This window comes from Echinops telfairi, unplaced genomic scaffold, assembly GCF_000313985.2.
Source record: "Echinops telfairi isolate 266 unplaced genomic scaffold, ASM31398v2 ScPeMD7_7404;HRSCAF=8442, whole genome shotgun sequence".
NCBI lineage: Eukaryota > Metazoa > Chordata > Mammalia > Afrosoricida > Tenrecidae > Echinops > Echinops telfairi.
The window spans coordinates 2,821,483-2,833,404 of NW_022111304.1; the positions used below are offsets into that span (position 1 = coordinate 2,821,483).

General features: G+C 56.8%; 1 protein-coding gene across 1 annotated transcript; it reads left to right on the forward strand.

The window, feature by feature from the left end:
• Window positions 1–321: 321 nt before the first annotated feature.
• On the forward strand, window positions 322–7,437 carry SP7 (Sp7 transcription factor). Its single transcript, XM_004716857.2, has 2 exons — window positions 322–342; window positions 5,463–7,437. The coding sequence occupies exons 1-2, from the start codon at window positions 322–324 to the stop codon at window positions 6,738–6,740; spliced, it is 1,299 nt and encodes a 432-aa protein (XP_004716914.1). The 3' UTR covers window positions 6,741–7,437.
• Window positions 7,438–11,922: the final 4,485 nt, after the last annotated feature.

Consider the following 11,922-nt stretch of genomic DNA (forward strand, 5'->3'; position numbering starts at 1 on the left):
TTGGGTGTCCCCTTATCTCCTCTACCTCCCAGATCCCTTCTTTGGGGAGCTCAGCAAATGGAGCAGGAAATGTGGACCCTCTGCCTCCCTCTCTCGCCCTCCTCATTGGATCTGGAGCCTTCTCCGCTGGGAAAGCTGTAATTAGAGGGTGGATCCCTACAGACAGAGAGCAACCCCCCCGCCCCCCACCCCCCAGTCCCTTCTAACTTTAGATCTCTTCTCTCCCATTCTCCTATTCTCCCTCCCTCTCCCCTTCTCCCTCTCTCCGGCTCAGCTCTCTCCATCTGCCTGACTCCTTGGAACCCGCTCCCCAGCCCCAGGATGGCATCCTCCCTGCTCGAGGTAACTGTCCCCCCTTTCCCCAGGAACTCTGGATCTTAATGACTTCCCCAACCCCCAATTCACACAGCCACTTCCAATGGAGCCTGAGATGAGGAGAGAGGAGTGGGTCCAGAGAAAGGGAGAGCGGGAGGATGGGGGAGGAGAGGGTGCAGGACCCTGGCTCAAAGAGCAGTGAAGGAAGGTGAGGGGCTGGGGGGACTAGGGTCAGCAGTCCAACTCTGAAGAGTGGGGCAGGGGGAAGCCGGGCCGGGCGTGGGAAATAGAGGAGTTGGTAGCAGACACCCCCCAGGAAGAGATAGAGGGCAGAGAGAACTGGCTGAGGGGGGCACGAAGGAACAACTAGATATAGTTCTTTGGGGGGTGCCATCTCCTGGTCTCCGCAGCAGCATCTTGCCTGTGTGTGTGGGCAGGGGGCTGGGCCTCCGGGCGGTGTGTGTGTGTAGGAGAGGAGGTGGGCTAAGAGAGAGGGAAGAAGGCTAGTCCTGTACATGTGGAGAGGCTGACCAGGGGAACCGAGCCCAGGCTGAAGGAGAGGGAACCAAGAGGGAGGGACAGGGTCTGAGGCCGCCTGCCCGGCTCACAAATATTTAGTTTTCAGCCAAAGACAAACTCAGCTCTATTTTGGGAGTGGGAGGCTCTGAGGCGGACTGGGCCACTTCCCCTCCACGCTGAGACCCCAGCACCCCTCGCCTCTCTGGGGTGGGCCGGGGATGGAGGGATTTGCAGCTGCAGAGGGGTCAGGACTCAGCTCCCAGGGTGACACTGACTGCTGGGGTTTCTGGGGGATCCAGGAGGCAGAGCTGAGGGAGGCCTGGAGAGCGGTATTCTGCTGTGGGCGGGGACTCCAGTCTGCTTCTCTGTCCCCATCTCTGTCCTGCTTCCCAGGTCTCCCTACAGGAATTTGGGACCAAGAGCCATCCCTGAATGGTAGACCCCCGCCCCTCCCACACCTTCCAAACCTCCCCACTTCCAAACTTGGGCTTCTCTAAACCGCCTCGCTCTGCTTCTAGTCCCCGAGCTCTGTCCAGGGTGAAGGGCCAAGCCGGAAGTGGCCTCATTCGCCCGTAGAAGAGTCTGTGTCTGAGATGGGGCCAGAGAGTCTCTGAAGGCCTGAGTGTACGTGTCAGAATGTAAACCAGTGCATCCGCCCGAGGCTGACTCTCTGCGAGTCCAGGTGCGCACGTGTGTCCACTGCTGCGATTGGAGGGTCTGCAGAGGAACGGTGTGTTTGCAGGGCTGGAAGAGGGAGCGTGTGTGGCCGAGTTTAAGTGAATGCCATGCAAACCAATACCAGTGGGGCGAGTAGGGTGGGTCCCATGCCCCTTGCCATTGCTCTGCATGCCGGCGGCGGCGGTGGCACCCTCCAGGAATTGGACCCCCCAGCAGCAATGGCGGCCAGTTGTCCACCCTGCCTTCTCCCCAGTGAGTGTTACATTGCGTCATCATGGGAACACTCTGGTCCTGAGGCAGCTGGAGGGATGGCGTGTGGAAACCCTGGGTCCACCCAGTGCAGGAGCAGGGCCACTGGGGGTGGGTGTCAGGCCAGAGCTGTCAGCGTGGCACTGGTGCCTTCGGGAGGGGCTGGTTTGGGGGCCCTGCTATTCAAGCACCACCGGATGGCAAGAAGCCACTTGCAGCCCATGGTGGGGTGGGGGGTGAGAAACTGGCCTTGCGTGTTCCCTTGCTCCATGGGAGCCAGAGCTGCCCCAACACAAAAGGACCCCACCATCTCTCTCACCTATCTTCCAGAGACCCCGGGCCCTCACCCACCTCAACCCACCACCACCGAGAGGGACCCCCGTTGCCTAGATGGGCAGGCTCCCTGGCAGTGGGAAGACCTTGGGGTCAGAAAGGGGTTGCAGAAGCTGCTTGAGGGGAGGCCCTGAGTTGGGTGAGACCCCGGGGCATGTGGGGAAGTAGAGAACAAACAGGGGAGCCTGGAGGAAGAAGAGGCTGAGAGAGAGAAGGACTGGAAACTAGGGCCTTGGGTGCCCAGCACCTCTGAGGTCCCATTTGCCAGCTTTCAGCTGTACCCTGAGCCTTTCTAATGGAAGGCCAGGCGAGGTGGCCAGCCTCTCTGGAAAGAGGGGACGCCCCCCTCTTTCCGCTGCCCCATCTCTGGATGAAAAGACTGGGACTTTTTAGTTTCCTATCTTTTCTTTCTCCCTTCAGCTTTTTAAACATTTTTCTTAAGGACTGATGTGGTGGAGTTGGTGGTGGTGGCCACTGGGAGGCGGGCCTCCTGGGTTCATTGGATCAGGTGAGGAGAGCCCACTTGGAGGTCAGAACAAGGAGCCCTGCTCAGTTCTCAGGCAAGAGCAATCAGCACGAGAAGAAACTTTGCCCTATGCCCCGCTCCTGGGCACTCTTGGCTTTTCTGGAGGCCAAGAGCGGGGCATAGGGCGAAGTTTCTCTTGTCTGACCTCAGGAGTCCTGCCGTCCTCCCTCCCATGGGCTGGGGTCTCCTGCTGGCCTGGGGCTGCCTGCCTTCTTTGCACCCCCTCCTTCTCTCCCCACAGCTGGGTGGGGTCCCTGGGCTTGGCTGAGGCCCCTGTGGCCACAGTGTGAGGGCCTGGCGGGCGGGGGGACGGCGTCGGCGTTTTTAAAAATAAACCGACCGCAGGGAAACCAACGGAGTCGGGCTGGGCTGGGCTGGGCAGAGAAGGAGGGGGTGGTCAGGGGGGAGAAGGAGGGAGGAGTGGCCTGGTGGTCTGGGGGTTTTCTGGGGCCTAGAACCACAGTGGTTTTCTCTTAGGTAGGAAGTCAGCCCCCCCCCCCTTCCCTTTCTATTCCCCTCACCTTGCCCACTCCCCATCCTCTCTGTTGGCCTCAGCGTTCCTGTCTTCTCTCACCTAGCTTGTTTTCTTCCCTCACTCTCCCTTTTGTCTCTGTCACCTTGCTGCTCTTGGGGGAAGAGAGGGTGTCCCTGCCCATTCTGATCTTTAAAATCAGTGGGTTCTCACTCTCTGTCCCCTTCCACCGTGCTCATGGGGCATTTCTGTCTGTCCCTGGCCCTGCACAGGGTCTCTTGCGCTCCATGTCTCAGGCTCTCAGGCCCCTCTCTCTCCAACTCCACGTCCCAATGTGTCTTCCCACTGGATTTGGCTCCTGCCCCGCCAGCTACTCTACCTTAGTCCACCCTCTGCTTGGAAGATCAGAGACTCCAGGCAAATTCTGGCTGGGAGGGACCACGGGGTGGGGGTGGGGTGGTCAGATTGAGGGGAGCTCTTTGGCTTCTCAAATTCAGGATCCCATGGGGCTTGCAGGACCTCAGAGAGAGGTCATCGGAGGAGGGGGAGGTATCAGATTTGCACGAGTGGAGCAGGGTCCACAGCAACCTCAAGATACTCGACTGTCCCCCAGGATGAAAATCACCCACAGGCACATTCCCAAAGGCAGGAGCTACCATACAGGGCTGGAGACCCCAAGTCACAAGATACTTCTTCCGCGTTGTTGGGAAGGTGTCAGGCAAGGTCCCTGGGTGGTGAAAATCATTTGGGCTGGCTTCCTAATCAAGAGGCTGATGATTGGAACCCACCCCGTGGAGGTGTCTGTGGAAGAGAGGGCTGTCATGTTGCTTCTGCAAAGACCACAGCTCAGAAAAGCCTCTGGACTGGACCCCCGTTGTTCTTGGATTCCTGCTTCATGGGGTCGCCATGGATCAGAACTGACTTGACCTCAAGGAGATTCGATCTTGTTTTAAATCGGGAAACTGCACAAGGTCAGCTTTGGAGGGCAGGCTTTTGTTTGCAGACTCAGAAATGGATGCCTGTCTAAGCTCTCAGGGCTTCTGCAGCATCTCCCCTCCTGGGAGGTCTGAGGCTGACCCAGGGAGGGGACCCTGAGCTCTTAGTGGTGGTGATCTTGAGGGTGGTTTGACTGGCCTCTGCCCTGGTGACAGCAGCTTAGTTGGCATTAAGAAGGAAGATCCTTTTGTGTTTCCAAGGGACCCAGGCTCTGAGTACACATCATACTCTCTCTCTCTCTCTCTCTCTCTCTCACTATGCGAGCAGGCTGCAGGGTAGGGGACACTGAGGCACAGAGGTGTGTGGCTGTGAGTCAGCTGTGAGCTTTCCTTCCATGGGCTGAAGGGCCTCAGGCCCTTCCCACCCTCCCATAGGGGTACCAGCTGGCACCGCAAAGCAGGAGGTGCCCGCTGCCCGCTTGAAAGGCATTCTTGCCTCCACCGCAGTCCTGGTTTGGCTGTAGCCCTGTTCCCTCTCAATGTCCCAGTGTCTCTGCCATTGCTCCAGAGTTCCTGCCAAGAGATTCCGCACCGGGGACACAAGGACCGACCTCAGGGAGACCAGGCCACCGCCTTAGTCAGGGACTGAAGTAGAGACAGGAAAAGGAATACGGGGTGTAATCAGGAAGATCTGGAATGGGGGCCAACTCCCGTCCACCAGTACTTCATTCTCATCTCGGGCTGCTCTGTGAACATCCACTTTCCTCCCCAAGTCCCTGCCCCATGACCTCCACGTTGAAATCACTGCTGGGAGTTGGTGTGGGGTGTGTGTGTGTAGATCGCTGATTCTCACTTCTTTTACAGCCTTTCAAATGAAGATTCCAGGAGTTTAACCCAGTGCTGCTTCCCAGGAGGCATGCTCTGTTGGTTCTCTTAGACACCCCACAATGATCTCTGCTTCATGCCTCTTGGGCTGGGAAGCTGGGTTTGCACACCTGGGCCTCTGCTTTCCTTCCCGGACTCCATCCTGGCTCTGTCCCTGTCCCTGGTGCTCACTGACACTGCCTTTCTCTCCCTTCTAATTCCCCTGTCAATTCCTTTCTGCTTTCCATGCGTCCACGGCTCAGCCAAAGGAGCTCTGGTGGCATAGTGATGACTGACGAATTGGGCTAATAACCACGAGGTCAGTGGTTTGAAACCACCAACCTCTCTGGTGGGGAGAACAATGAGGCTTTCTACTCCTGAAAAAAAGTTATGATCTTGGAAAAACACAGGGGCAGTTCTACTCTGTCCTACAGGGTCACTGTGACACGGTGGCAGTGAGTTTGGGTGTTGCTGTAACTTTTGCGGTGGTGAGGGCTCAGCCCTGGAGCCCTGCCCTTCCTTCTGCACCCGGCCCTCTTCCAGGCTAAGCAGTGCTCCCTTCTCCCCACAGGAGGAAGCGCACTATGGCTCCAGCCCCCTGGCTATGCTGACTGCAGCGTGCAGCAAATTCGGAGGCTCCAGCCCTCTGCGGGACTCCACCACACTGAGCAAAGTAGGAGCAAAGAAGCCATACTCTGTGGGCAGTGACCTTTCAGCCCCCAAAGCCATGGGGGATGCCTACCCAGCCCCCTTCTCCAACACCAATGGGCTCCTCTCACCTGCAGGCAGCCCTCCAGTGCCCACCACCTCGGGCTATGCCAATGACTACCCTCCCTTTTCCCACTCCTTCCCTGGGTCTACCAGCACCCAGGATCCTGGGCTCCTTGTGCCCAAAGGGCACAGCTCTTCTGACTGCCTGCCCAGTGTCTACACCTCCCTGGACATGGCGCACCCCTACGGCTCCTGGTACAAGGCGGGCATCCATGCGGGCATCTCACCAGGCCCAGGCAATGCTCCCAGTCCTTGGTGGGATATGCACCCTGGAGGCAACTGGTTGGGTGGTGGTCAGGGCCAGGGTGATGGGTTGCAAGGGACGCTGCCCACAGGCCCTGCTCAGTCTCCACTGAACCCCCAGCTGCCCACCTACCCTTCTGACTTTGCCCCCCTGAATCCAGCCCCCTACCCAACTCCCCATCTCCTGCAGCCAGGGCCACAGCATGTCCTGCCCCAAGATGTCTATAAACCCAAGGCAGTGGGCAATAGTGGGCAGCTGGAGGGGGGTGGCGGCGCCAAGGCTCCGAGGGGTGCAGGCACCGGGGGAAGTGGTGGCTATGGGGGTAGTGGGGCAGGGCGCTCCTCCTGTGACTGCCCCAACTGCCAGGAGCTAGAGCGGCTGGGGGCAGCTGCGGCTGGGCTGCGGAAGAAGTCCATTCACAGCTGCCACATCCCCGGCTGCGGCAAAGTGTACGGCAAGGCCTCGCACTTGAAGGCCCACCTGCGCTGGCACACGGGGGAGAGACCCTTTGTCTGCAACTGGCTCTTCTGCGGCAAGAGGTTCACTCGTTCCGACGAGCTGGAGCGTCACGTGCGCACTCACACCCGGGAGAAGAAGTTCACCTGTCTGCTCTGCTCCAAGCGCTTTACCCGGAGCGACCACCTGAGCAAACACCAGCGCACTCATGGCGAGCCAGGCCCTGGGCCCCCTCCCAGCGGCCCCAAGGAGTTGGGGGAGACCCGCAGCGCCGAGGAAGAGGAGGCCAGTCAGACCCCTAGACCTTCCACCTCCCCTGCACCCCCTGAAAAAGCCCCCGGGGGCAGCCCGGAGCAAAGCAATCTGCTGGAGATCTGAGCTCGGGTAGGGTCTCCCTGCTCAGAGCTGTCTTGCCAGCCTCCCCTGGCCCCGTGGACCACTGCTTGCCCTCACATCCCTTGCCCCCTGCATGCCGCTCCATTCCGTGGGGCTTTCACCATCTCTCTCCTGGCCACCCTGAGCCAGGAGTGTCTCCCAGCATGCCTCATCTCACCGCCTCCCTTGCCATAAGCCTGGCTTTCTGCAAACTCTCATGCCAGGCCCTAGACGCCTGTGCCTGGTCCCTACACTCTTGCTTTCTCACGCTGGCTCACAGCTCCTCCCTCTCCCGCTCGCTCCTGCCACACCATCACCATCGCCACCGCCACCTCCATTCTCTTCCATTTGGGCTCCCAATTCCGAATTTCTCCATCTCAAGAACAACTCCTTGACAGGAATCCTTGCTGACCCCCAAGTTATTTATCTCTGGCCTTTCCTCAGTTTCCAGGCTCCCTTCTCTCAAATTCCCACTCCGCCGCTTTCCCCTCTCGAGCTTTCCTCCTCTCTGCAAACACGATGATAATGACGATAATTTATTGCCCCCTGGTGGCCCCTTCCTTCACTAGGGACCAGAGTTAGGGGCACTGGGGTTAGTGACCTGGCAGGAAGCAGGGTGCCATGATGGGGGCAGACCAGTGGGGATCTGATCCCAAAGATGGGGTGACCCCAGGGTCAGGGAGGCTGCCCCCAGGCCTGTGTATTTAACCCCTTTGTACCAAGAGTAATGAATAGTAATAATAATAATTCTATTTATCTAAGTTATGATGATGGGTCAGGTAGAGTGAAACCGGGGAGGGAAGGGGGTCCATGTCTGCTAAGGAGATTCTAGCCCATTGCATCTCTGTAGAAACAAGATGCTAATGGAGATTTTTGTTCATGGGATTTCTATAATCAGGGTCTCAGTTAATGGGGGTTCTCTTTTCATGGGATCTCTGCTAATAGATCTAGATTAAAGAGTTGATGGGGGAATCCCTAGTGGCCCCAGCCCCAGCCAGAAGCTGTGAAACTTCAAGTCCTAAGGGAGGGGACAAGGACTGGAATTTCCCCCAGCTCCCGGACCCCAGAACTGGTTCCGCCCACCGCGAATCAGACACCAGGACCCCATCAGGCTAATCCCCCGTTTCCATGGATATGGAGAGCTTCCATCATAGGCGCGTTCTCTTGCTAAAGCCCACCTCACGGGAAGGGGACATTGGTTTAGAGGTGAAGAACGGGTGGGGGAAGCCTTCCCTGGGATCAGATTTCAATAGACAATGCGTTTACTGTGTGCCTACTATGTGAAGGCACCGTGTTAGGCCTGGGGCCTAGAAGCCACGAGAAAGAAGAAATAGTTGAGCTGGGAGGACGAGGTCCCCAAAGTTGATTTGGGGATGTGTCCACAGGCCCCCTACCTAGGACTTCTGATGCTCCCAACTCCACCTCCAGTGACTTTTAAAGCCGCTTCGTGCCTTGGAATGCCTTTCCCGTGACTTTGGATCCTCCTTTTCTGACACCCCCCCCCGCCCCCGCCCCCCACTCCCTCAAGGTCCCAAGTTTAAAGGGTTAAAGCCGCTGGAGCTTGGGGAGGGGGTAATATTGTGGAAGGGAAGGGATCATGCCCTCATGGAGTCTTTTTAAAATAAACACCTAAATAAAAACGTGATTGGAAAATTGTGCTGGTGAGAAAGGGGGAGGAGGAATGGGGAAGGGCGGGCGGGGGCTACAGGATCTTTCCTGAGCGAAACGGGGGCTCCCCGTGGACATTCTACCGCGCACGTGGGCAAATGCTGCGCCCGGTGACATCCTTCTACAGTGGGGCGGGCGCGGAGCACTTCCTTCCTCCGCCGGGTCTCGGACGCTGCGCGAACCGCCCTCGGCCGGGGCGGCGACCCGGCCCGATCGCAGGCCCCGCGGCCGCAGCCCAGCCGCGGTTCGGCTCCGGGCGGTCGGGCCCGGCCTGGCACGTAACCCGCCCCTACCCGGGGCCTGCAATCAGTCGTGCCCGCCACGGAGTTAGCGGAGAAACAAAAGCCACTCTGTGGCGGCCAGCCCGAAGCCACAATAGGGCTTTGTGCGCCCCTCGCCCTCCAGGGTCCCCCGCTGGGCCGAGGGAGCTCCCACCCCCGGCCTGGGTTCGACGCCGGGCGGCGGCCCGCGGTCTTGGGTCCACGTCGCTGGTGCCGCGGGAAAGGGTCGGGGGTGGGGGGTGGGGAGAGGGAAGTCCGAAGAGGGCAACTCTGGGGCTCCGGTTACCTGGTCTCCCCGCCCCCGCCCAGGTGCGAAATCGCCTGCCCTCCGGCGGGGCGCGGGGCTTCAAAGGCGCTTTGAAGAAAGCCGGGTTCTGAGCACCTCTTCCGCGGGCTGGGGGCTGCGGCGGGAGTGGGGGCGGGGCGCCTAAGGGGCGGGGGCCCGCCTTGGCGCGGGTCTGGGAGACGAGCCCGCAGCGGACCACCGGGCTCCGGCCCCCACCCGCGAGCGGGCTCCTCGGGACCCCCCAGGGCCTGTCCCTTTCGCCTCCCGGTCCCCGCCTGCCCGGTGCCAGCTTCTGCCCGCCGCAGCCTCGCGGTCCTCCCCTCCCCTGCCCCTCGGCCCCTTTCATCTTTCCTAGACTCCGCTTGGGGTTTTTCTGGTTTCTGGGAGATAAAAACCGCCTCAAATAGCGGCGGCGCGCTGCCAGGACAAACAGGGCCGGGCGGACCACGTGCGCCTGGTTACGGGCCCTGGACCCGGGCGCCCGGCTTCCGGCGGGCCCAGGAAGGGGCACGCGCGCGCGCCGGGCTCCAAGCACCCAGACTCCGACGAGGCCCCACGCTTCCAAAGGTGGCGGTTGCCCGCCCAGGCCGTCGGGAGGGGCTCCGGGTGCAGACCGCCCGCAAAGCGCTCCTCGGGAGCCCGGGCGGCGGCGGTCCCGCCGTGCCGCCGGAGCCGCTGCGCCCCCTGGCGACGCTAGCGAGGGCCGCGCCGCGCCATTAGGACCACTTGCCAATCGCATGGCGGGGAGGGCAGGCGCCTGCGTGGAGGTGGGGGATGCGAATGCACACCTATCTCTGCTCCGCCTTTCCAGGTCACATGACGGGCGAGAGGCACCCAAACAATAATTATGACATAACCTCCGAAGGCTAAAAGCCCAGCTTCATGGGCTGGTGGTGAAAGTTGCAGGCAGGAGTGTTTCAGTTCTTGGACTATCTGGGTTGGATGGTGCAAACTACTTTATGGAATGGGTCCTCGGTGCTCCTCACCCATCTGTCAGTCATTAAGCCCTTTTTCCTCCTTCAGGCTTGCTTATTCCCCTTTCAAAACTTTCCAAACTACCGCCTCTGTAACTTCCCACGATGACAGTGGCAAATTATATGACACTGGGCTAATGAGAAATTATTTTACATCATAATATACAATAATATCAAAGTATATAGTTATATTCCATATAATATACAAGTTATAATTTATATAATATGTAAACTGTATTACACTGGGCGACGACCTGGTGGCATAGTGGTTACACGTTGGGTTGTGATCCGAAAGGTTGACAGTGTGAAACCACTATCATCAGGGCCCTTCCCTAAAGAGTTACAGTCTGGAAACCCAGAGGGACAGTTCTACCCTGTCCTATAGGGTCGCTGTGAGTCAGTATTCACTTGGTGGCAGGCAGTGAGGTTTTGAGTTCATGAGCTCGTGGAGTCTTGTCTCTCAAAGTGTAGTCTGTGCTGGGGGCTTTTTGGAAATGAAGACTTTGAATTCTGCCCAAGAATCCTCATTTTAAAAGCTATTCAGATGATGTATACACTTCTTAATAATTGAGAAGTACTACATTAAAAGTAAGTCACTGGGGTTTCTCTCAGGAGAAGTGCAGTTTCAGAGGGGTTCCCCCCACTCCCACTTTGTTTTCTGACCTAGGAATGGCTCTTGGAGAAAACTTTTCAGTCTGAAAGAAAGGGCAGACAAAGAATCCAAGAATGCTAGAACTAGGACAGTTCTGTCTCTCCAGAGCAGGGCCCTCAGACCTGCTTATTAACATTTGTTAAATTAATGAACCAGTGCCTAAAGTCACCTAGTTAATGGCAGAATTATGGTTAATAAGCACTGACTTCTGTCTAGCACTTTGAAATGCATATTCAATGGATTTGACTTGCATTGTTTTGCACTTGGAATAATTGGGGTACTTTGTAAACAAAGAAATTAAGAAGGTTCAGAGAATTCCATGACTTTTCCAAAGGCCCTTGGCAGTAGGAAGAGTCCTTCCTGTTTCTGCATGACTCTTCGTTTAGTTCCATGTTTAGGAGTTAGGATAAAACTAGTCTCACTTTTATTCGAGGTCAGCACGCCTGGTTGTGATATTTCTCCTTCCAATATCTTTGTTTCCTCACAGTGCTGTGATAGTAACCACCTCGTGGGGTTGTTGTAAAGATTATACACGGAGGCTTCAAAAAGTTCGTGGGCAAATTCCGTTTTGTTCTCTTTTTCACTAGTTGGGATTTAATACAGCTATCATATCATTCCACATTTCAATCACATCAAGTAGAATGTGATTGTACAATTGTTACCACAATCAGTTTCCAAACAACCTTTTTCTACATGGATTCCTTGACACTGTTACTATTTTTCCCCATGAATTTTCTGGAGCCACCACATAAGCCTTACTTTACCTAATAAGAGGGCACAGGACAGGACAGGACAATGCTTTGTTTTGCTGTACATGAAGATCACCGAATCAGAGCCAAGTACAGCAACTTACCATCCTGTAAGTACTCAAGCAATAATAAACACTCTTAAGAAGTACTCAAAAGAAAAAAAAAAGAAGTACTCAAACCGGGTTTCCGCTGTTCACACTCTCCTTTGTGGGCCCTGGATTCTTAAAGGGGCAAGGCTCTCCTTTCTCCAGGCTTCTCTTTTGCTTTCCCTCTGGGAAGTTTTTCTCAGCTCTCTAACCAGCTGCCTGTATTTGTCTCTGGGAGATCCACAGGCCTGGAAGGGTTTACTCAATTATTTCTTTGAATCTGGTATGATTTGGGTTTTCCGAGAGCTGAAAGAGTGGGGAAATGAGCTGGGAAATCCAGCAGTCTGACAGGAAAAAACCCCTCTCCATCCCTACCCATGCTGCACCACGCTTCAAGACAAAATTGCGTTTATTTGTCATTAGAAACAAATATTTCACAATATATAATGACATTGTTTTGTGATAAATCACTATGCTTTAATAATGTTC